The sequence below is a fragment of the Podarcis cretensis genome (assembly GCF_951804945.1).
Source record: "Podarcis cretensis genome assembly, chromosome: Z".
Classification (NCBI taxonomy): domain Eukaryota; kingdom Metazoa; phylum Chordata; class Lepidosauria; order Squamata; family Lacertidae; genus Podarcis; species Podarcis cretensis.
Genome location: NC_137184.1, coordinates 18,562,993 through 18,585,927, shown reverse-complemented (window position 1 = coordinate 18,585,927; position 22,935 = coordinate 18,562,993). Strand labels below are relative to the sequence as shown.

The 22,935-nt window shown below is 46.0% G+C and overlaps 1 protein-coding gene across 4 annotated transcripts in view; it reads right to left on the bottom strand.

Moving 5' to 3' along the window:
- Positions 1–1,088: 1,088 nt before the first annotated feature.
- CCDC187 (coiled-coil domain containing 187) overlaps positions 1,089–22,935 on the bottom strand; it is a 29,817-nt gene continuing 7,970 nt past the window's right edge. For 3 of the 4 annotated variants that reach the window (XM_079961214.1, XM_079961216.1, XM_079961215.1), the window contains 11 exons: positions 22,485–22,565; positions 20,071–20,202; positions 19,017–19,672; positions 18,059–18,129; positions 17,374–17,939; positions 16,103–16,196; positions 12,946–13,043; positions 10,437–10,588; positions 6,984–7,156; positions 4,960–5,126; positions 1,089–4,172 (listed from right to left, as the gene is read on the bottom strand). In XM_079961214.1, coding sequence (XP_079817340.1) covers positions 2,797–4,172; positions 4,960–5,126; positions 6,984–7,156; positions 10,437–10,588; positions 12,946–13,043; positions 16,103–16,196; positions 17,374–17,939; positions 18,059–18,129; positions 19,017–19,672; positions 20,071–20,202; positions 22,485–22,565 — 3,566 coding nt within the window. In that variant the 3' untranslated portion in view covers positions 1,089–2,796. Of the gene's footprint in view, positions 4,173–4,959; positions 5,127–6,983; positions 7,157–10,436; positions 10,589–12,945; positions 13,044–16,102; positions 16,197–17,373; positions 17,940–18,058; positions 18,130–19,016; positions 19,673–20,070; positions 20,203–22,252; positions 22,434–22,484; positions 22,566–22,935 lie in introns of those variants that run through there. The other variant, XM_079961217.1, reaches the window with a different exon arrangement.

The following is a 22,935-nucleotide window of genomic DNA, read 5'->3' as shown; positions in this document are numbered from 1 at the left end:
CTGCTCTGGCCAGAGCCAGAGCCAGAGCCGCACACGGAAACGCCGTTTACCTTCCCGCTGGTAAGCGGTCCCTATTTATCTACTTGCACCCGGAGGTGCTTTCGAACTGCTAGGTTGGCAGGCGCTGGGACCGAGCAGCGGGAGCGCACCCCACCGCAGGGATTCGAACCGCCGACCTTTCGATCGGCAAGTCCTAGGCGCTGAGGCTTTAACCCACAGCGCCACCTGCGTCCCAATTAAGGCTTAGAATGTTTTAAACTCTGCAAGACCCATGGGTATTTCAGCCTGTGTATGAGACACTTCTTAATCCTCAAGAATTTGCATGTGTTAAGGGCTAATTACCTCCTGTGTTCAGATAATCACCTGAGGGACAGGTATTAGGATCCAAGTTGGGGATGCTTTCACTCTAAAGACAATAGCTTACAAAAGAGGAATGAAGTAATGTGAGCCAAAAAGCTTAGAGAGCAGGAGTTATGTGACAAGCAGAAAGAAAGAGGCAGATAAATGGCTGAGGGCTGTTTTTGAGGACTGCAGCTATGGAAGAAGCCAGACTCTCTTGGAGTGTGGTGCTGGAAACCTCTCCATCGTAGGCTCAGGTTGTATATATGGGTAAATAAACTGTATGTCATAAAGACACCACTCTGTCCACTGTGCCTTGTTTTTCCAAAAGGATAAGTGTACCGGGACCCCCTGGAATCTGACACCACTCAGAGACTTGTGTGGTGTGTAACAATATACACACAGAAAGAGACACAACATAAGTTGCTATTTAAGTTCTGCGATTTTCATTTCCCCCCTTTTTATGTGTTACTGTTTCAGATTAGTAATGTATTAGTCTCGTAACATTGCTCTACAATGCTTAAAATGTTAACAAGTTTGATGTGATTAATATCTTAAAAACACAATAATAAAAATGAAACGTCTGGAGGGCACCAGGTTGAAAAAGGCTGTAGTAGCACATACAAAAATCTAGAATGGCCGTGTGTGTGTGTGTGCAGTATACAATAAAACAGGACATACAAGCACATGGTATAAAAAGAGCAATCTTAGGTTTTTGCAAATAATTCTGTCCCTTTTAGCTGTTTTTTTTAATCCAACACTTTATTTATTTCTATACCGCTAAATTACCAAACATATCAAAGCAGTTTAAAACCTAAAAAAAGTTAAAAACTATATGATAAAAGATTTTAAAGTTAATAACCATTTTAAAGAGAGAGAAAATCTGACAATGGAATGAACTCCCTCAGAAGGTGGATAGGACTCCCATTTGTTGGAGGTTTTTAAGCAGAGGTCGGGTGGCCATCTGTCATGGATGCTTTAGTTGAGATTTCTGCATTGCAGGGGGTTGAACTAGATGACCCTCAGGGCTCTTCCAACTCTCTAAGTCTATTATGATGTGAAGCACCACACCATACATTTAAACACACATTTAAAATGCATGACTTCCTCCAAAGAATCATGGGAACTGTAGTTTCCCCCCTCACAGAGCTACAATTTCACACGTCCCCAGGAAGAGGGATTGACTGACAGTGGAATGGACTCCCTCAGAAGGTGATGGACTCTTCTTTGTTGAAGCTTTTTAAGCAGAGGTTGGATGGCCACTTATCAGGGATTCTTTAGCTAGGATTGCAATATTGCAGGGAGTTGGACTAGGTGACCATTGGGCTCTCTTTCAACCCTACAATTCTATAATTATTAAGCCACTCTGAGAATACTGTAGCTCTGTGAAGGAAATAGGGGCCTCCCAACAATTCTCAGCACCCTTAAACTACAGTTCCCAGGATTCCTTGAGGGAATCCTGACTCAAATGGTTGGTGTGGAACCCTTTTTCATTTCAAGTTTTAACCAAGAGACTTCTCTGCTTCCGTGTGAGCCGCTGCTTCTTTTTAAAACTGTTCTCAGTGCAGGAAACCACTTTGTGGTCCCTGAACAGAATTTAAATGAACCCAAAGCATTTCAAGGGATGGAGAACAGGACGCCGTTTATACCTCATAGAGGCCCTTGTTTTCAGGAAGGATTGCTGCGTGCGTCAGTGTCTGAAAAAGATGGATGGTGGGCAAATGAAATGCAGAGTTTAACGGAGAAATAATCATTTCCTATGAAAGCTAATGACTCCTCTGGAGGCCGCTACTAAGATTTATTGACCCAAGAGGTTAATATTGATCAAAGGCACGGCAAAGAAAATATTAGACCTTGAAAGAAGGAGAATCACGAGATGGAGGCCTCGCTGGTAACGATATATCTGGCTGTCAGCCTGGAGAGTGCTGGGCACATAATGGTAAAGGGAGTTTAATATGTCTCCCATGTTCCGCAAGCCCCATTTTGACTCTCCAATCCGTTATTTTATAGCTAACTCCTTCCCTGGCTCAGCTTCCTGATTAATCTGTTCTAAAGGGCCGCTCTCCAATTGCACCACTTGCTCGAGATGGGTCCTTTATATCCTCTTCGTTAATTTTTTAAAACTATAAATCGCCCCCCTAAAATGCCACCCTGGCTTTTGATTATGCCATTCCTAAAAAGAAAAAGAAAAACATATGGGTCAAACTTTTCCCCACACCAACAAAGCACTTGAAAATTGCTAAGGGTCTTGATGGACCACTTAATGATATTTCCCCCCTGCCCACCTTAGCAACTGTAGATGCTGTACGATTCTTTAGCTGTGATTCCTGTATTTCAAGAATCAGATCAGGTGGCCCTTTGGGATCCCTTCCAACTCTACAGTTCTATGATTCTATGAACCTCCTCTGGCCTACACACTTCAGATGAGGACAGGTCATTTGTTTCCATGGAGGTATTTCATGTAGGGAACAGAAGTTGCTCTGGTGGAGACTCAGGGGGTGCGGCAAGATCCTCGCCTTGGGAGGAAAAGGAGACATCTTGTTCGGTCAGAGATGGCATATCATTGCTTCCATATGTCAGAAAATCATCAACAGGTGATAACAGATCTTCCTTCATTTGAGACAGAAGCTCATCGCTGAAAGTCCCTTCGTCGCTTTGCAAAAGGCAGCTCTTAACTTGGGGTTCCTCCACAGATTTGGGGGAACTAGAACCAGGCACTGCCACCCCAGATTCCTTTTTGCTTTGACTACGTATTGCATTTTGATTTCCTTCTGATGCCAGATCTGTGGGTTCAGGGGAATGCAAACAGGTGCTATCCTCTTCATCACCCAGAGATACTCCAGTGATCTGTGCAGTAGCACCTTCACATGGCCTGCTGTTGCTGGAGCAGCTTTCATCACCTGAATTTTCTGTATAACTATTGGCACTCTCCAAAACGGACTGGGATTTGGAGGAACCCGAATCCTGGAGCTGGTCAGTGATAGGATTCACACTTTTCAAAGACACTTTAGGTGCTTCTCTTACAGGCTCATGTTGGCTTTTCAATTTGGATGTGTTTTGATCTTCACCATCCCCTTCAGCTTTGCTGAGGGTTGATAAAGGGTCCTGACCCTCAGGATGCTGAAAGGCACAGCTAGGTGAGGAAGTGCTCTTCTCTTCCCTGGCCCATATATGAAACAACATCTTGCCTTTGCTCTTTGCATGAGGCCACTGGTCTGAAACTCTGGAAGAGTTTGCCTCTTCTCTAGTCTCTGGTGTCTGGGCTTGAAAGAGAAGGGATCTTGGCCCTCCACTGTTTGATAATACCACAGAATCAGATTCGCTCTCTGGCCTGCCTTCTGGGGCCTTTTCCTGGCTGCGCATAGGTGGCATGCCATCTTGATTTGAATGGGCACTCCAAGAAGCAGCTCGGAAGTGGTGTCTGCTGCCAGATGACAGCAACTCTCCATCCACACCAGTTTCTGCCTGTGGCACAGCAGCGATTGTAGGAATCCTGTTGCCACTACAACTGTCAGGGGGCTGTTCCTGGAAGGCAAATTCCTCTGGCAGGCTCACATCCGTGTCTTGAGAGGAATCTTCCTTTTCAGAATCAGAGGCAGAAAGGGAGCTTCTGGAGATATTGACTAGAACCGCACGGGCCTTTAGAAATTCAGAACGAGACCTGGGACTCTCCAGCATTTGAGAAAAGCCAAATGATTTGGCAGAGGATGTTGCAGAAGACAAACTTCCTGGACTCCTGCCGGAGGCGGAACTACAAGGATTGTTATCTTCTTTGGGATTCTCTGTCAGGCAAACATTCTCCATGCAATGCTCTTCCTCATTTTCCACATGACCTGGAAGGAAACAGAAGACAGGCAGTTCTTACTTGCTAGCTGATTTTATTTTATTTTTTTGAAAATTAATTTGTCACAAGTAACAATGCAAATGTTTGAGAGGTGCAGAAGAAAAATCAGCATGCCTGTTTGACATTACCTGGTCCACAACTTAAGGATGCAGAGTGGAGAAATGGTTATTGCAGAGAGAGAGAAACAATACTGCAAATATAAGGTCATGGTTTTGCGGAAGCACAACCAAGTGGTCAGTAATACACCTGGAACACAACCAAATCCAGATAAAATAGGAAAAATTATGGCCAACCGGATGTCCCAGTGGGACAACTGCAGGCAGGCTCTAAGCACAAGAACCCTCTGCCTCTACTGTGGCTTCAAGCAATAGGTATCCAAAAGTATTGATGCCTCCAACAGTGGAGGAAGAGCATAGCCATTATGACAAGTAACCATCAATACTCTTCTCCTCCATGAATTTGTCCAATTCTCTTTAAGCTATGCATGTTGGTAGCCATCACTACCTCTTGTGCAAGCAAATTCAATAGTTTAACTATGAAGGACTTTTATCCATCCTGAATCTTCCAGCACTCTCCATTGGAGTTCTCATATTATGAGAAAGCGAGAAAAAGTTTCCTCCATCCACTTTCTCCATGCTGTGCATCGTTTTATAAACTTCTATCGCGTCACCTCTTGCTCATCTTTTCTCCAAAGTAAAAAGTCCCAAATGCTGTAAACTTTCCCCATCACAAACACATTCTGCAATGTGCCCCACAAGCACCTTTTCTATCCTTACCTGTGATCTCCAAGCCACCAGGCTCTAGGATGGGACCTGCAGATCCTTCCCTGGAAGAATTAAGATGCTCAGCCTCTTGACACCCCAGCTGTGGCTTCCAACCAGGGGATGCTGCTGCCATCACTTGATCCCTGTGTGATGACACTTTCCCACACTTAGTGCCAAGGCTGCATACAGAGAGAGGGCGACAAATCAATTGTGGTGTTATGGAATCTTAGAAGTGTAGACTAGATCATCTAGTCCAAACCCATACAATGTGGGAATCCTAGCTACTACTAGTCCTGTGCCCAGTTATCACAGCTAACAACCATTGAGAGGCCTCTATATGCCAGTATTTGGTTACTGTAATTTGTTCCATGTGGGGTTTCCCTCGATCCAGAGGCTGCAGTCAGTGCAGAATTCTGGCCTTATCAAGGAATGAGGATTTGTCAGCACCTGTGCTCAGAGAACTGGACTAGTTATTGATCTGCTACCGGGCCAAGTTCAAGGCGTCCCCATTAGTCCTTAACGACTAGGGACCAGTTTACCAACAAAATCCCCTTACCCCACATGTGCCCACTCAACTGCTTCAGACGGTGGAATTGGCAATTCCACAGGTGCCCCATAATCCCTGTTCTGTGTTTGCGATAACATGAATCTTTTAGTGCAGCAGCATCTACACTTTGGAACTCCCTGCCTATTGATATCAGGTGGGCACCTTCCCTGTATTCCTTTCAATGCCTGCTCAAAACATTCTTGTTTAGACAAGCCTACCCGGATGCTTAGAAAGTGGGTGTGAATTTTCACTTGTTTAAATATTTTAACTACTTGTATTTTTAAAGTATTTAATCTTTTCCTTGGTTTTCTCGTTTCATCTTTGTCAGCTGCTTTGAGGGTTCCCCTCCCACACACAATCAAGTGGTGTATAAATCTCATGAAATAAATGAGTCATGAAATAAATGAGTTACGGAAACGGAATAAGGCGTCCAAACACTTCCAAGGACAGTGTGTTTGTGGTGGAGCTGGGTTAGCCATCTCTCCCCATTCTTCGCCCCATCAACAAGAAGCAAAAGTGAAGGCAGCCATACTTTCGACAGGCCCGGCTGACCTATAATCAATAGTGACGTGACTTATAGATCAGCTCCATGCAAAGATTTATTGGAGAGCCTTTCCATTAACAAAACATGCAGCCTTCCGCTGGCTCCCAATGCTTGGTTTATGGGAACTGACAGTACATGAAGGGTTTGCGGGGGCAGGATTTGTGGTGGGTTTGTGGAGCAGAGAGGGTGGGCAACGCCTGCAGCCTCCCCACTGGAACATCGTAAAGCGCCCTTAGGACTTGCTCAGTGTCACACAGGCAGGCCTTCCTGACTTGACCTGTTCTGGGAAGACAGTGAGAGGCAGAGCCAGAAAATGGAGAAATGGACAGCTGTTGGACGGGATCAGACCAAGGGTCCATCTCTCTTGGCATAAGAACATAAGAAGAGCCTACTGGATCAGGCCAGTGGCCCATCTAGGAGGAGAAAACCATGCATGACACCCTGAGCTCCTGGGGAAGGGGCTAGAACATGGGTAGGCAAACTAAGGCCCGGGGGCCGGATCCGGCCCAATCGTCTTCTAAATCTGGCCCACGGACGGTCCGGGAATCAGCATGTTTTTACATGAGTAGAATGTGTCCTTTTATTTAAAATGCACCTCTGAGTTATTTGTGGGGCCTGCCTGGTGTTTTTGCATGAGCAGAATGTGTGCTTTTATTTAAAATGTATCTCTGGGTTATTTGTGGGGCATAGGAATTCGTTCTCTCCCCCCCCCCAAAAAAAAGTCCGGCCCCCCACAAGGTCTGAAGGACAGTGGACCGGCCCCCTGCTGAAAAAGTTTGCTGACCCCTGGGCTAGAACTATAACAAATAAATAAAAAGAAGTAAATAAGTAGCACATAACAATGGGGAGTTTTAAACTTAAGTCCTTGTCCACTTGACATCGCAGACCAGCGGCCACTTTTAAGCAAAAAAAAAAAAAAGGAGGGTTTGTCTTTTCATTCCTTACGTGTTGTAAGCCTCATCCTGGAGTCGTCGTTGGCTGCTTCTGCCTCCTGAACTCCCTGAAGATGCTACACTGAAGGATCCTGGACCGGAGGTCTCCTTCTTGCCCCCTTCCTCCTCCTCCTCCTCCTTCCCCAGCACAAGAGCTCTTTCAAAACAGGTTGGTTCTCCAGCATCCTGAAATGGGAAGGGAGAGAGTTTATTTTGAGGGAATAAGGTTGAAGTTCTTGCAATGCAAGGGGTTGTGCTGAGACTACCCTTCCTTGTGGGTCCCTTCAACCTCTCCAATTCTATGAGCTTGGAAGATGGTGGCTTCTCCTTCGTTGGAGGCTTTTAAACAGAAGTTGGATGGCTATATAATCCTCGTTCTGCATTTGCAAGAATTCAATCTTTTAGTGTGGCGATCTTTGGAACTCCTTGCCTGTTGATATCAGGCAGGTGTCTTCCCTGCATTCTTTTCAGCACCTGCTAGAAACATTTTGTTTAGACAAGCCTGTGTTTAGAAAACTGATGTGAGTTTCAATCCATTTATTACTATTTTAACTTTTTTGAAAGTCTCCAATTATTGTCATTCATTTTTTTGTAAACGGCCTTGATATTTTTGTTTTGTTTTACGATTAAGTGATGTATGAAATAAATAAATAAATGTGAAATTAGCATCCTGCAAACAGCAGGAAGGGAGAATCCCCGATGGGTCCCTAACATTAGTTAGGTACAGAGGTTCTGTCTTTAAAGCAGTATATTTATGCTCATTTTTCACTGTATTCATGACCATTTGAAAATAGGGTGCACAATTTTTCCAAGGACTGGAATGGAATAATGTTGGTAATATTGTGGGTGCTAGTCATAAAGTGGTCTCCACTCCACAGCTGGTGTTTCTCTGGTTAAAACAACCTGCATAAAGTAAGTATCAAGGCATTAGCTTTTTAGCATCAGGTGAATATCTTTTTATTTTGTATTTTCTGGGACCTGTTTAGTCGTTTTAATCTTTGCTGCCTGTTTTTAATTGTTGATACTGGTTTTTTCATTTCATTTTTATTTTTCCAAATCAAACAATAGTGTGGTGTGATGGTTTAGAGTATTGGGTTATGACCTGAGAGACTAGGGTTCGAATCCCCACTTACCAATAATAATAATAATAATAATAATAATAATAATAATAATAATTTATTTGTATCCCGCCCTCCCTGGCTGACAGAGCGGCTAACATCATGAAAACAACACAATATGCATAAAAACAGACATCAATTAATTAAAATACGTCTTAAAATTAATTCAGACAAGTTAAAATCTGGGCAGGTGGCAATTATCAGGTTGGAACTGAGAGTGGTTAATACTTGCCAGGACCAACTGTTTCCACTGATGATACAAGGACCTGTAAGCAGGTTGGGGGCCTCCTTCAGGCTTGTTTTATACAAAGGAAAGTAAGTCCAACTGCATGCTGCCCAAAGGCTTGGCTATGAAGCTCACTGGGTGATCTTGTGCCAGTCACTGTCTCAGCCTAACCTACCTCACAGGGATGCTGTGAGGATGAAATGGGGAGGAGGAAGAGAACCATGTACACTGACTTGAGGTCCTTGGACAATGAAGGTTTTATATAAATGCAATAAATAAATAAATAAGAACTCAGGGCCATCTAATGAAGCTGAGTGTTGGAAAATTCAGGACAGATAAAAGAAGCACTTCTTAGTTAAACTATGGAACTCACTGCTACAGGAGGCAGTAAGGTGGGTGGCTTAAAAAGAGGACTGGACAAATTCATAGAGGAGGAGAAGGGCTAATGATAGTTACTTGCCACAGTGGTTGTGCTCTTCCTGCACTGTCTGAGGCAGAAATGGTTGAAGCTGCAGCAGGGAGAGAGGGGTTTTGTGCTCGGATCCTGCTTGCAACTGTTCAGCCGCTGTGAGAACAGGATGCTGGACTAAGTGCATCATTAGCCTGATCCAGCAGGGCTTTTCTGATGCTCTTATGGAACCTCCAGATGCAGAGGCAGACTATCTGAATTACTAAGTCCTATGAGACACTTAGCCACTGCAAGAACAGGATGCTGGGCTTGGTAGCTCATGGGCCTGATCCAGCAGGCTCTTCTTATGTACTTATGTTCTTAACTTCCATCTCAGGGCCCTCCTGTAAAAAAACCCAAAAGGATCTTCTCCTGCCCAGAGGCCAGAGGGGGGTCCTCTCTGCCTGCCTGAGCAGCTGCTGCCAGCACTGCGCTGTCCACCTCTCCTCCTGCAGGAGCTCATTCTGCTGCTGCAAGAGCAACTGCCTCTCCTGGTGGGAAGACCTGGAGAAGTTCTGCAGGTGTTGGATTTCCTCCTGAAGGGAAGCAGAGGAACAGAGGGAATAAGGCTGCCTCCCCTTTGACCTAAGAAGAGCCTGTTGGGTCACAACAGTGGCCCACCTAATCCAGCATCCTGTTCTCACAGCGGCTGAATACCCCAAAGAACCTGGGAATCGAGATAGAGTGCTCCTGGGCCTGGAGGTTCCATAAGATGACCCTTGGGTGCCCCGTCCAACTCTACAATTCTATGATTCTATGATGATGATAACAATAATAATAAAAATATATTTATATCCCGCCCTCCCTAGCTGAAGCCGGGCTCAGAGCGCTAACGAGGAAGATGGAGTTCACTTGCTGGGGGTGGTGGTTGTTGTTTAGTCGTTTAGTCATGTCCGACTCTTCGTGACCCCATGGACCAGAGCACGCCAGGCACTCATGTCTTCCACTGCCTCCCGCAGTTTGGTCAGACTCATGTTTGTAGCTTCCAGAACACTGTCTAACCATCTCATCCTCTGTCGTACCCTTCTTCTTGTGCCCTCAGTCTTTCCCAACATCAGGGTCTTTTCCAGGGAGTCTTCTCTTCTCATGAGGTGGCCAAAGTATTGGAACCTCAGCTTCAGGATCTGTCCTTCCAGTGAGCACTCAGGGCTGATTTCCTTCAGAATGAAGAGGTTTGATCTTCTTGCAGTCCATGGGACTCTCAAGAGTCTCCTCCAGCACCATAATTCAAAAGCATCAATTCTTTGGCGATGAACCTTTTTTATGGTCCAGCTCTCACTTCCATACATCACTACTGGGAAATCCTCATAGAGTTCTATGAGGATTACCAAAGGAGGGGGTCAGACTGTGCCTTGGCCAAAGGCCTGGTGGAACAGCTCTGTCTTGCAGGCCCTGTGGAAAGATGTCAAGTCCCGCAGGGCCCTAGTTTCTTGTGACAGAGTGTTCCACCAGATCGGGGCCACAGCAGAAAAAGCCCTGGCTCTGGTTGAGGCCAGCCTAACCTCCCTGTGGCCCAGGATCTCCAAGATGTTTTTGTTTGAAGACCGTAAGGTCCTCCGTGGGACATACCAGGAGAGGTAATGTAGAATATCAGCAGCCCTGAAGCCCCCCCCCCTTTCATAACCCACAAATCATATATGGCTTAGAAATGAGCAGGAAGTAGAAGCCCCATACCTGGCTGGTGGGATCCGTTGTCTCACTCATTTCACAAGATTCTTTTGCAGGGATGGTTCCGCCAAGGTGCTGGTTGGTGGGAGGGGAACTTAGGCCAGAGACCCGGTGCCCTTGGTTGGGGAAGCTGCCAGCAGATGCCTTAGGCTGGAGCCCTAAAGAAAGAACATACGAGCATCAGAAGAGTCTTCTGGATCAGGCCAAAGGTGGCCCATCTAGTCCAGCCCCCTGTTCTCAAGCAGGACCCGAGTGCAAGAGCACCCTCCCTTCCTGTGGCGTCCAGGAACTGGCATTCAGAAGCATTGCTGCTTCCAGTCATGGAAACAGAGAATAGTCACAGTGGCTAGTAGCCCTCAATATCTGCTTTCAAAATCATCCGTCACTGCCTCCTGTGGGAGGGAGTTCCACAGTTTAACTGTGTGCTGTGGGAAGAAGGGCTTTCTTTAGAATCTACCCAATAATATTTGTGTCTGGCAGTCATCAGGTGGTGGCTTTTCTCGTCCTGTTCTGACATTTGCCTACGTAATGCCCTCCTCTCCTTTACGCACGTGATCCTGAGTGTTTTAGAGCACAGAGAGTCTCGCATTAACTGTCTGAAGTGTCACACACCCTATTTAACTCTCAGGAGGAGCAGTTTGCATCTCAAGGTATTATTCAAAAACCACTCTCCAGCCCCAGTCTGCTAAATTGCTTCTCGCTGACACCCTTGCAGGGTTTAAGCAGAATCCAACAAAATTCCTAATTAAGATAAGCAACGGAGGAAGAGAAGATTAGGTGTTTTTGGTTTTTTTTTCTTATTTTAGGCCGGACAGCAGTCTGTTCCGTCAATGGCAAATTCTGTGCCCTGTTTTAAAAATAGTGTCAGCAATAATCACTTAATCCAAATTCATGAGGCTGCACTTTTAAAAACATCGCAAAACAAGCTGCCTTCTATCTATCACCACTGGCCCATCTAGCTCAGCATTACCTGCACTGACTGGCAGCAGTACCTCTGCGGGTATTCCCAGCCCTACCTGGAGGAACCACAGGGGATTGAATCTGAGACCTTCTGCATGCAGTGGCCTTCTGCAGCAGAGCAATGCCCCATACCCTACAAATAAAGATTATACTCCTTGTGGTTCTGGGGAAAGGGCTGAAGATGCTGGAACTGAACCTGCAAATCAGGTGTCTTGTCATGGAGTTGCAGCTGCTGCTGCAGGACTCTGCTCCAGGGATGGGAGGCTATTGCTCTCTGTTTGGGATAAGTGGGTGGTTTAAACCAGGGGTGGGCAACCTAAGGCCCGGGGGCCAGATGCAGCCCAATCGCCTTCTCAAACCGGCCCGCAAATGGTCCGGGAATCAGCGTGTTTCTACATGAGTAGAATGTGTCCTGTTATTTAAAATGCATCTCTGGGTTATTTGTGGGGCCTGTCTGGTGTTTTTACATGAGTAGAATGTGTGCTTTTATTTAAAATGCATTTCTAGGTTATTTGTGGGGCATAGGAATTAGTTAATTCCCCCCCCCCAAATATAGTCCAGCCCCTCACATGGTCTGAGGGACGGTGAACCAGCCCACAGCTGAAAAAGGTTGCTGACCCCTGGTTTAAACCTTGCCAAAGGCACTACAGTATTTTATAATCACCTTGTGCTTAACTAGTAAGAGAACAGCGCTCTCTGGTGGCATAAAAAAGACAGTGGAGCCCCTCCAGGGGCACATATATTACTGTATAACTTGCATTAGTGGAGAACAGTAGTTTAAGAGGCACCTAATGAGTTCAGATATTGGAACTTTGGAACTCCCGGTCTCTTGATATCAAACAGGTGCCTACATTGCACTCATTTTGGTGACTACTAATAACATTCCTGTTTAGACAAGCCTGTCCGGATGCTTAGAAGGTTTAAACTATGGTTGCAATTTTTTTTATTGATAATTTGTTTTATCTTTTTGTATACCTCTTTGAGCTTTTGATTTGTTTTACAATCAAGCAGTATATACATTTTATGAAATAAATATAAAAATAGAAAATATATGCTGTCTTAATTAATTAATATTTTACTTCTCCTTTTTGCTGTATGAGTTTTATAAGCAGCAGGTTTCACATTAAAAAGTGATTGCTGCATTGCAGGGGGTTGGACTAGATGACCATTGGGATCCCTTCCAACTCTACAATTCTATGATCTAAGTGCCTTTACAAATTGTCTACGGGCAATAATAATAATATGTTTTTTTTCATTCTAAGGTCCGGCACACAAAGAAAGGTCTCAGATGATGATTGCAGGATCCAAGTCAGTTCATATGGGAAGAGAGGGTCCTGAAGGGATTGTGGTTGGAATCTAATTGGTAGCCGGCACAGTTTCTGAACTGTCTTCAAGGGCAGCCCCACCCCACCCTAGGCTAGGCAGCAGTCTAGCCTAGAAGTCACCAGAGCATAGACACCAGAAATTAGCTGTGACTGTAGCTTGGTGGAAGGCACTCCATGTCACCGAAGAAGGGAGGGAGAGAAGGAAATGTTTGGGAAGAGCATCTCCTCACCCTGAATCTTCCCATGATAGGGCTTCTCCCTGGGGTCTTCCATTCTGAAATTCTGGTGGGGGGCAATGCAGGTTTCCATCAAGGGGCTGGCTTGTGGCCTGATATGAACAGAAAGGGAGAAACGTAAGCTGCATTTATTTATTTGCTGAACCATACTGATTAAAAACAAATACCCTTTGGCAGTCAACATAAAATTCCTATGAAAAATCACAATAATAAAAACAGGCTTTGGAAACTAGGGGATGTAAGCAATCAGTCAAGTGGTGCATACATTTTATTAATTAATATGAAATCAATATATCAATCAGGTTCCTCTCCAATAACTGAACAGAGGATTTGTTTCTAGTACAAGAGAGAACAAGACAGCTGCTCATCCAGAAAGCAAGGGAAAGTAATTACTTTCTGACTTTAGCATGCTACACACAGTCAGCATAGAAACATAGAATTGCAGAGTTGGAAGGGACTCCCAAGGCTCATCTAGTCCAACCCCCCTGCAATGTAGGAATCTCAACTAAAGCATATCAGACAGGTCCTCTGCTTAAAAACCTCCAGTGGAGAATGGCCCACTGCATTATGAGGTTTTCATATGATGATGATGATGATGATGATGAAGATAATAATAATAATAATAATAATAATAATAATAATAATAAACTTTTCATTTGTTGTTCTGCCCTCTTTTTCTCTGGCCCTGCCCACCACTAGCAGGTGGCCCCAGAAGGCTTCCGAGAAGACAATGTGGTCCTCATGTTGAATAAAGTTCCCCCCTGGCCATCCCTGTACAGAAGACGGAAGAGCATCTGACATTCCTGGCAGAGATACCAAGGCCAAGTCTTGGAAGCCGCAGGGAACCTCTTCAAAGACTTGACTGCCAAGCTGAGCTAAAAATATTAGAGGGAAATGTGTGGAAAAAGCTAATAATAATAATAATAATAATAATAATAATAATGGACATTTTATGGAGCTCCAAGGGAAGGGACAGAACAGCAGCAGATAGAAGGGAAATGTTTTTATATCATCCACAATTAACTAGTAAGAGAACTTAAAAGGAGAATAAGAAGGAGCTCTCCCACTGAGCTATGACCCCCTAAAATAAAGTAAGACTCTATTTCTCATTTTTGCTGAATTAAACAGGGAACACAGGAAGGCACCAGCCCTACCTAGAGATGCCTTTGGGAACTGAATCTGGGACCTCCTGCACCTGGGATGCTCTGCCACTGCAAACCCCCCTTTGTTGATGGTAAAGGAGCAGGGTCCCATGGCCTCCCGCTCTCACCCCCCAGCACCCAAACAGAGCACCTTAATACCTCTAATCTCTCATCCCACAAAGGATGTGGAGTTCAGAAGAGACAAAATAATCACACTGATCGGGGAAAAGAAAACCCAGCTCAGCCTTTTCTGTCTGGTTTCTGTACGTTGTCTCCCAAGCCAGGTCAGCCACAGCTGAGGATCTCTTCCTCCATCTGGACAGGAAGGAGTTTCCTCGGCCTGAAGACACCCAGCTGTTGCTGTCATAGAGACACCCCCCCCCTTTTTGTGGGGGGAGAAGGAATAATAATCCAACCCCTGGCAATGCAGGAATCACAGTAGAGAGACCAGGAAATTCACAGTTGTGCCAACACAGCTCAACTGAAAGAAATGGAAACTGTAAGGATTGACCACAGGATCTATCCCAACCTCCTCTTCTCATGCAGCTGCCCAAAGGGAAGTCCCTGAGCAGCTATGGGGATCCTTTGGTGCACCCAACTGGCATGGCTTTTGCATGGGCTGGCAGTGCCACCCTGTGGTCAACCTGTAGAACTGCTCTTCTTTCTTTATTGCATTTATAGCCCACCTTTTTCTCCAGTGAGTTCAAGGGTGGTGGTGATTAGCCCCCTTCGCTTCATGGAGTCCCCACAACAACCCTGTGAGGTAGGTTAGGCTGAGAGTGAGTGACTTGTCCAAGTGAGCTTCATGGCTATGTGGGGATTTGAACCCTGCTCTCTCCCAGGGTCCTAGTCCTCATTTAATCCCCAGGGTGGGTTAGGCTGAGAGGCAGTGATTGCTCCCAAGGATAAACAGTGAGCTTCATGGCTGAGTGGGGAATTGAATCCTGCTCTCCCAGATCCGACACTCTAACCACTACACAACACTGCTCCTCTTCTCTAGGTTCATATTAAAACACACACACAAGCAGGCACCACACAAAGCCAAGCTTTCCAAACTGTGTGTTGTGACACATGTGTCAGCTGCACTGTGTAGTTGTGTCGTGTGAACACTCCCCAAGCTCCCCGGAAAGGGGTTAGTTTAACTTCCGGCACGCTAGTATAAATGGATTACTGTATCGTGAAATGATGCATGTGTTAAAAGTGTGTCACCAACATGAAAAGTTTGGAAAGCTCTGCCATAAAGGAACTGTTCATGAACAGAAATTCACAGTGCTTCCCAAAATCCTTGGACTACCATTTGCAGAAGCTGAAAGCCACAAAGGGGCTCTCCGGTAAACTGGAGCACCCAAAATCCTTTTTTAAGATATTTGCATTTTGCATTTGGCAAGGAGAGTTTAGAACATAACAGCATAAAGAGAGCCCTGCTGGATCAGGCCAGTGGCCCATCTAGCCCAGCATCCTGTCCTCACCGTGGCTCCCAACCACATGCCCCCAATGGGAAACCCACAAGCAAGATCTGAACGCAAGAACTCATCCCTCCTGTGGTTTCCAGCAACTGTCTTTCAGAAGCATTGCTGCCTCCATCAGAGCACAGCCATCATGCCTAGGAGCCATTGATAGCCCTCCCCTCCATGGATTTGTCTAATCATTTTAAAGCCATTCATGTTGGTGGCCATAACTGCCTCCTGCAACAGCAACTTCCATAGTTTAACTGTGCTGCATGCAGATTAGACCAATTCATGGAGGAGGAGAGGGCTCTGGATGGCTACAAGCCACAATGGCTCTGCTCTGCTTCCACAGTCAGAGGTAGTACTAGTTGCTGGAATTCACAGGAAAGGAGAGGGCTCTTGTGATTGGGTTCTGCTTGCAGGTTTCCAGCAGGCTCCTGGCTGGCCACCCTGGGGACAGGATGCTGGACTGGCCATTGGCTTGACCATGCAGGCTTTTATTGCATTCTGATGGGGCACCACAGCAGCAGTGAAGGTCCATGAGGGTCAGGAGGTGCTTACCTTCGGGTGAGGAACTGCAGGTGTGGTGTGGCAGGTGAGGCACCTGGCGTCTCAGGGGAGGGTCCTCTTTGAGGTCCCCTACTTGCAAGAAAACCTTTAGAAGAAAAGGAAGGATTATGTATGGACGGCTTTGAGTCCTGAGACCCAAGCTCAGTTTTTTCACAATGAGGATGATGTCTAGGTGTCAAATGGGTTTTAATGGGTAAGAATCGTAGAGTTGGATGGGATCCAGAGGATCACCCAGTCTAACTTCCTGCAGTGCAGGAATGTGCAGCTGCCCCATGCGGGGATCAAACCCACAACCTAGGCATTATCAGACCCACACTCTACCCAACTGGGCCACCTTCAGAGAGGATATATTAGTTTCAATTTATCCCTTCAGGAACCCATGTGTGTGGGTTAAAGAGAGTTTTAAAATCCCATCCTTGGCAGCAAAATTAGAAGTATAGGAATTAGGCTGCAAAGCCTCTTCTTGAGCAAGCCCAGTAACAAAGTAAGCTGGCTTCCACCTTTCTTACCCCTCTAAGCAAAGAAATCAGACAACAGACTATGATTACTAACTCACTAGTCTTGCATTGGTCTTCAGCTACAGCAGCAGTACAAACAATGCAGGTAAAATACTTATACGGTGGTACCTTGGGATACAGACACTTCAGGTTACAGACTCTGCTAACCCAGAAATAGTACCTTGGGTTAAGAACTTTGCTTCAGGATGAGAACAGAAATTGCACGGCAGCAGCGGGAGGCCCCATTAGCTAAAGTGGTGCTTCAGGTTAAGAACAGTTTCAGGTTAAGAACGGACCTCCAGAACGAATTAAGTCCTAAACCCGAGGTACCACTGTATTTACAGTCAAAACAGTTTCGGGCTTGCGCCTAGGAATGAAGCAAGCATAGAGCATGTCTAGTTGAGGAGAGAGTAAATGGAAGAAACAGGAATTTATATACAGTGGTACCTCTGGATGCGAATGGGATCCATTCCGGAGCCCAGTTCACATCCTGAGTAGAGCGTAACCCACGACTGTGCGTCCGCATGTGCATGGGTCGTGATTCGCCGCTTCCGCGCATGTGTACGATGTCACTTTGAGCGTCTGCGCATGCACGAGCAGCAAAACCCAGAAGTAACGTGTTCTGTTACTTCCGAGTCGCCGCAGAGTGCAACCCGAAAATACTTAACCTGAAGCTACTTCAACCCGAGGTATGACTGTATTGAGTGCTGGGATAGCTCAGTTGGTACAGCAGGGACCAGCAACCCAGGAAACGCCTCAGCTCACCTTTCCACCTTTCCTTGATGTTTTTTGCACTGGCTGCATGTTGCTCTTCCACCTCAGAGGAAAGATCCCACTGTGGTCCCTCACCATGAACTCTGGCAATGGACAAGAAGGCCCAGATCCTCTCCATGGCAGCCTGGGTTGCTGCTGCTCCTTCTGGAAGGAGAGAGTTCTCCTGAGCATGCAGTGATGGACTACGCAAATAGTTGGGCTCCCAAAAGGTATTTTCACATGCTGCAGGTGGAGCCTCAGGCTTTGAGGTGGCAGAAGGTCCCTCTGACAGAGATGGGGGTCGCGTTGGCCACCCTTGGTCCCCTGAAGATTCAAGTGGCCTGTTTCTGGCCCTCAGCCTTTTGGTCTCATTTTCTAGCCGTTCACCGAGGCTCCTGGCAAGAAGGCCAATGGCTCTGACTTTCTCTTGTTTGCTTCTGTGGGGAGAAAGTCTGGACATTTCCGATGGGGCAACATCCAGGTCCCTCAGCCTTAGAGGGCTGTGACTAACACTAGTGCGAAACAAATCTGAGCTTCCGGTCACTTCTGCTATCTTGTACGCCTCTGGGCACTCCTCACTGACAAGACAAAAGAACCAGAAAGGAAGGAAAACATTATTCAAAAACCCCAAAATAGCACTGGTTGCTTCAATCCTATCCCACTCCTCAGCACCTGGGAGCGATGGCAACCATCTTACCTGGGAAACCCCACCTCACCCCTCAGAAGAGCACATGATGTTTGGCGGACCCAATGAGAGACTTCCGGTTCCTGAAATGGAAAAGAGCATCCACTTTGCAAAAATGCTGGAATTATTTTATAGAGCAAGCTTTTCCCAACCTGGTGCCCTCCAGTTGGAATCTCATTTCCTGTCATTGGTTCAGGTCCTCTCTTCCAGAGCAGCAGAAAACAAGCTTGCTCCATTTTCCATGGGACAGCCCTTTAGATATTTGAAGATGGCTATCATATCTCCTCTGGGTCTCCCTTTCTTCAGCCTACCCAGCTCCCTCAGCCATTCCTCTTAAGGCTTGGTTTCCTTTATCAACTTGATCACCCTCCTCTGTCCACATTCCCATTTGTTAATATTCTTCTTAAATTGAAGCACCCAGAACTGGACTGAGAACTCCAAGTGGGGTCTGACCAAGGCAGAATAGAGCAGTTCTATGACTTCCTTTGATCTGAACACCATACTTCCGTTGATGCAGCCTAAAATAGCATAGAGGGGGGTTTTTTGCTGCTGCATCACACTGTAGACACAGGTTAAGCTTGTGGTCTACTAGGATCCGTAGATCCTTTTCATAAGTCCTACTGGCAAACCAGGTGTTCCCCCATCTTATATTTGAGCAGCTAGCTATTCCTGCCTACATTTGTCCCTATTGAAATTCATTTTGTTAGTTTGGGCCCAGTTATCCAATCTGTTGGATCCCAATTCTGTCTTCTCTGGCATTAGCTAGCTCTTCCAGTTTGGTGTCATCTGCAAATTTGATGAGCATCCCCTCAATTCCTTCATCGAAGTCATTTATAAAGACATTGAGAAACACTGGGACCAGGACAGAACCCTGCTGCATTACCCTTTTTTGATGCTCTCTCTTGGACTTTTGAATTACAGCTCAGCAACCACTCTTTCCACCAATCAAACACACATCTTATATCCTTACCAGGCTCCAGTGATGCTTGGCATACTTTGTTGACGTGCTTCCTCGGTTGAACTTCCCGCCCACTTCCTCCTCTGTGTAAGTCTTTCTCCTCCTGCTTCTGCTGAAGGCTTCCTTCTGCTTCCTCTCCACCTCCTTTAGCCTCCTCTTCCTTGCCTCCTGTGCCTCCCTTAAAGCTCGCTTTTCTTCCCGGGCCATCTTTCTCCTTTCTGCCATCTTCTGCACCATAAATTCCCGTACCTCATCAATATTGTAGGGGATCCTCTTCCTCTCTCCATCCAACCTGGGCTGGTTCTCCATTCGAGAGGTCTCCTTCACCCTCCCCTTGCGGATGGCTGAGAGTATTCTGGGGCACATCCACCCAGTGTCTGCAGATGCACTGTGGACCTTGGGGGAATCCTTGGTTTCCATCCCATCGGAGCAACCTGCTTTACCCTTGCTTCCAGTTTGCCTTTGCAGATTTCCTGCCTCCCTTTCTAGATCTGGATATTCCTGGCTCCTGCAGCCTTGGCAGATTTTGTTCAATCCTGCAGCACCATCTGCTTCTCCAGCTTCTGCTGTTCCTCTCTCCATGGCATGATCTTTGCGGTGCGTGCCACCTCTCCTTCCTAAAGAGCTTTGTTCTACCTGGGACATGGTCAACAAACCTTTTTCCGGTTCTGTGGAAAGCATAAGAACATCAGAAGAGCCTGTTGGATCAGGCAAATGGCCCATGTAGTCCAGTATCCTGTCCTCACAGTGGCCAAATACCCTTAAGAACCTGGGAATCAAGACAGACTGCCTCTGGAGCTGTGTTCCATAAGAATCAGTCCAAAGGGGGCCCATCCAGTTCAGCATCCTGCCCTCACCATGGCCAATAAGATGTCCACAAACAGGACCCACTTTCCCTTTCTCTGGTTTCCAGGAAGTGGGTTTATTTTGTTAAACCACCAGTTAACAACGAGGCAGCAATGCAACAAGCCATGCTTGTTTCAGTGGAGATCTATTTTCACACTTATTTTTAAAGCTTTGCTCTCCAGAAATGGGAGTGGGGAGGAAATGTCAAAAGAGGACATACCTGGGGTGCCCTTTGCTGCCATCCATAGAGAGCTGCTGTTCCCTGGCCTTGGGTATTTCTGGGGTTGGCCCAGGATCCTCCTGGCCAGCTTCTGGCCTTCCCTCCAGGCAGAAGGACCAAATAAATGGGCTCCTAGATTAAACACATCAGGAAAAGGGTCTTTGAGGAGTGAGAAATTCTCCAGACAGCTGCATTTGTACCTGCAAAAACTCTGGAACTCCCTCCTTATTGACATCAGGCAAGCAGCTTCACTGTAATCTTTTCAGCACCAGCTAAGAACGGTTTTCTTTAGACAAGCCTGTCCAGGTGTTTAGTAAGCTATTATTAACTCTTCAGATGTACTAATTTATCATTGTTACAGATCGTTTTATTATTTATCTTTTTTTTTGTAAATCACTTGGAGGGTTTCTTCTATGATCAAGCAGGGTTGTGAACAACATAAGAATAGCCTGCTGGATCAGGCCAGTAGCCCATCTAGTCTGGTCTCCTGTCCTCACAGCGGCCAACCAAGTGCATCTTGGGAAACCTGCAAGGAGGATTCAAGCACAAGAGCCCTCTCCTCTCCTGTGGTTTCCAGAAGCAACTGGTATTCAGAAGCATTGACCATAGAGGCAGAGTAGAGCCATCCTGGCTAGTAGCCATTGATAGCCCTCTTCTCCATGAATTCTGTTCCTTGCTTAAAGCTCTCCTTCACTGGAGGTTTTAAGTGGATGGTGGATGGCCATCTGTCAGGGATTCTTCGGCTGTGATTCCTGCATTGCAGACGGCTGAATTAGATGGCCCTTGGGTGTCCCTTCCAACTCTACAATTCTAGGATTCTTTGCGCACCTACCTGAGCCTCCTTTCCCGTTCCTCCTTCCCATGAATAGATGGATATTTTACAGCCAGTGTGGCTTAATTTTTCATTAACTGCTTCAAATCACTAAGTGCTAAGCGCTTTGCCTCTGACCTCTGACCTCCCATCCATCTCACCACTGACAAACGATGAAAGGGACCTTCCTGGGGACTGAGGCTGACAGTTCCCTTGATGAATGTGGGTGGCGGAGGCCCTCCCTGCGAGGGAGGCACACTAGGCATTTTTCAGGCCACTCGTTAAAACAAAGCAGGAGGGAGGAGGAAATTATTGTCTATTTCATACATTTTAAACAGGGTTCAGTGAGCAAAAAGCCCCCTCCGCTGATGGAGCAGGAACAGGGGATAAGTTTACAAAGTTATGCCTGGCACAGGGAAAAAAATAGATAGAGAAAAGTTTTCTTTCCTGACTCATAACACCAGAACTTGTAAGCATCCAATGAAGCAGAAAGTTGGAAGGTCCAGGATGGATAAACGAAAGTCGTTCTTAGTTAAACTGATAGGCCACCAACTTCAATGGCTTTAAAATAGGACTGGAAAAATTCACGGAGCAGGAAAGGTTTATCAATAGTTAATCTTCATGAGAAAGCCAGTGTGGAAGATGGAGTGGTTAGAGTGTTGGTTGGGAAACTAGGATTGTTGTTGTTTAGTTGTTTAGTCATGTCCGACTCTTCGTAACCCCATGGACCAGAGCACGCCAGGCACTCCTGTCTTCCACTGCCACCCGCAGTTTGGTCAAACTCATGCTGGTAGCTTCAAGAACACTATCCAACCATCTCATCCTCTGCTGTCCCCTTCTCCTTGTGCCCTCAATCTTTCTTGGGCTCCATGATCACTGCAGATGGTGTCAGCAACCACGAAATTAAAAGACGCCTGCTTCTTGGGAGAAAAGCAATGACAAACCTAGACAGCATCTTAAAAAGCAGAGACATCACCTTGCCAACAAAGGTCCGCATAGTTAAAGCCATGGTTTTCCCAGTAGTGATGTGTGGAAGTGAGAGCTGGACCATAAAGAAGGCTGATCGCTGAAGAATTGATGCTTTTGAATTATGGTCTGGAGGAGACTCTTGAGAGTCCCATGGACTGTAAGAAGATCAAACCTAGCCCATTCTTAAGGAAATCAGCCCTGAGTGCTCACTGGAAGGACAGATCCTGAAGCTGAGGCTCCAGTACTTTGGCCACCTCATGAGAAGACAAGACTCCTTGGAAAAGACCCTGATGTTGGGAAAGATGAAGGGCACAAAGAGAAGGGGATGACAGAAGATCCTTCCACTTGCACATGAAGCTCACTGTGTGGCCTTGGAACAATCACTTTGCCTCTCAGCCTAACCACCTTGCAGGGTTGTTGTTGTGGGGATTAAATGAGGGGGGACATGCTTGGGTTGGGAAATAACTGGGTAATACCAGTTAATCCTGAAGTCCTGCAAAAGAAAAAAAAATGGCTGGCTGGCTGCATGGATTCAAAAAGCATGAAATGCAGGAAGGAATGAATGAATGAATGAATGAATGAATGAATGAAGAATTGGTCCAAGCAGCACACACACAGTCCACCATAACTTTACCTCTCTCTTTCTGAGACATCTCAGGGGGAGGAATCATGTGCGATTTGCGCCTCTTCTCCTTTCCTGACGTTCCTCTGCGGTCTTCACCAGTGAGAAAAGTCACATGATACATTAAACTCAGATTTTGACAATGTACCACAAAACCACAAATAAATATATATTGGGGGCGGATTCTCCAGCAGCCAAATCCTGCTATGACTTGGACATTTCAGCACCTTCTTTCAATCAAAGAGTTCTGGGAACTGTAATTTACCTCATGTTGTCCTGCAATTGTATACATACGATTGTGTATCATCTGACCCGTCTACTGCAATTATTAAGTTTGCAGGTGACACCACCATAATGGGTTTAATAACAGGTGGAGACGAATCAGCGTATAGAGGGGAGGTCCAAAAAATATCTACATGGTGCCTAGGGAACAACTTGCACCTTAATATCAGCAAGACAAAGG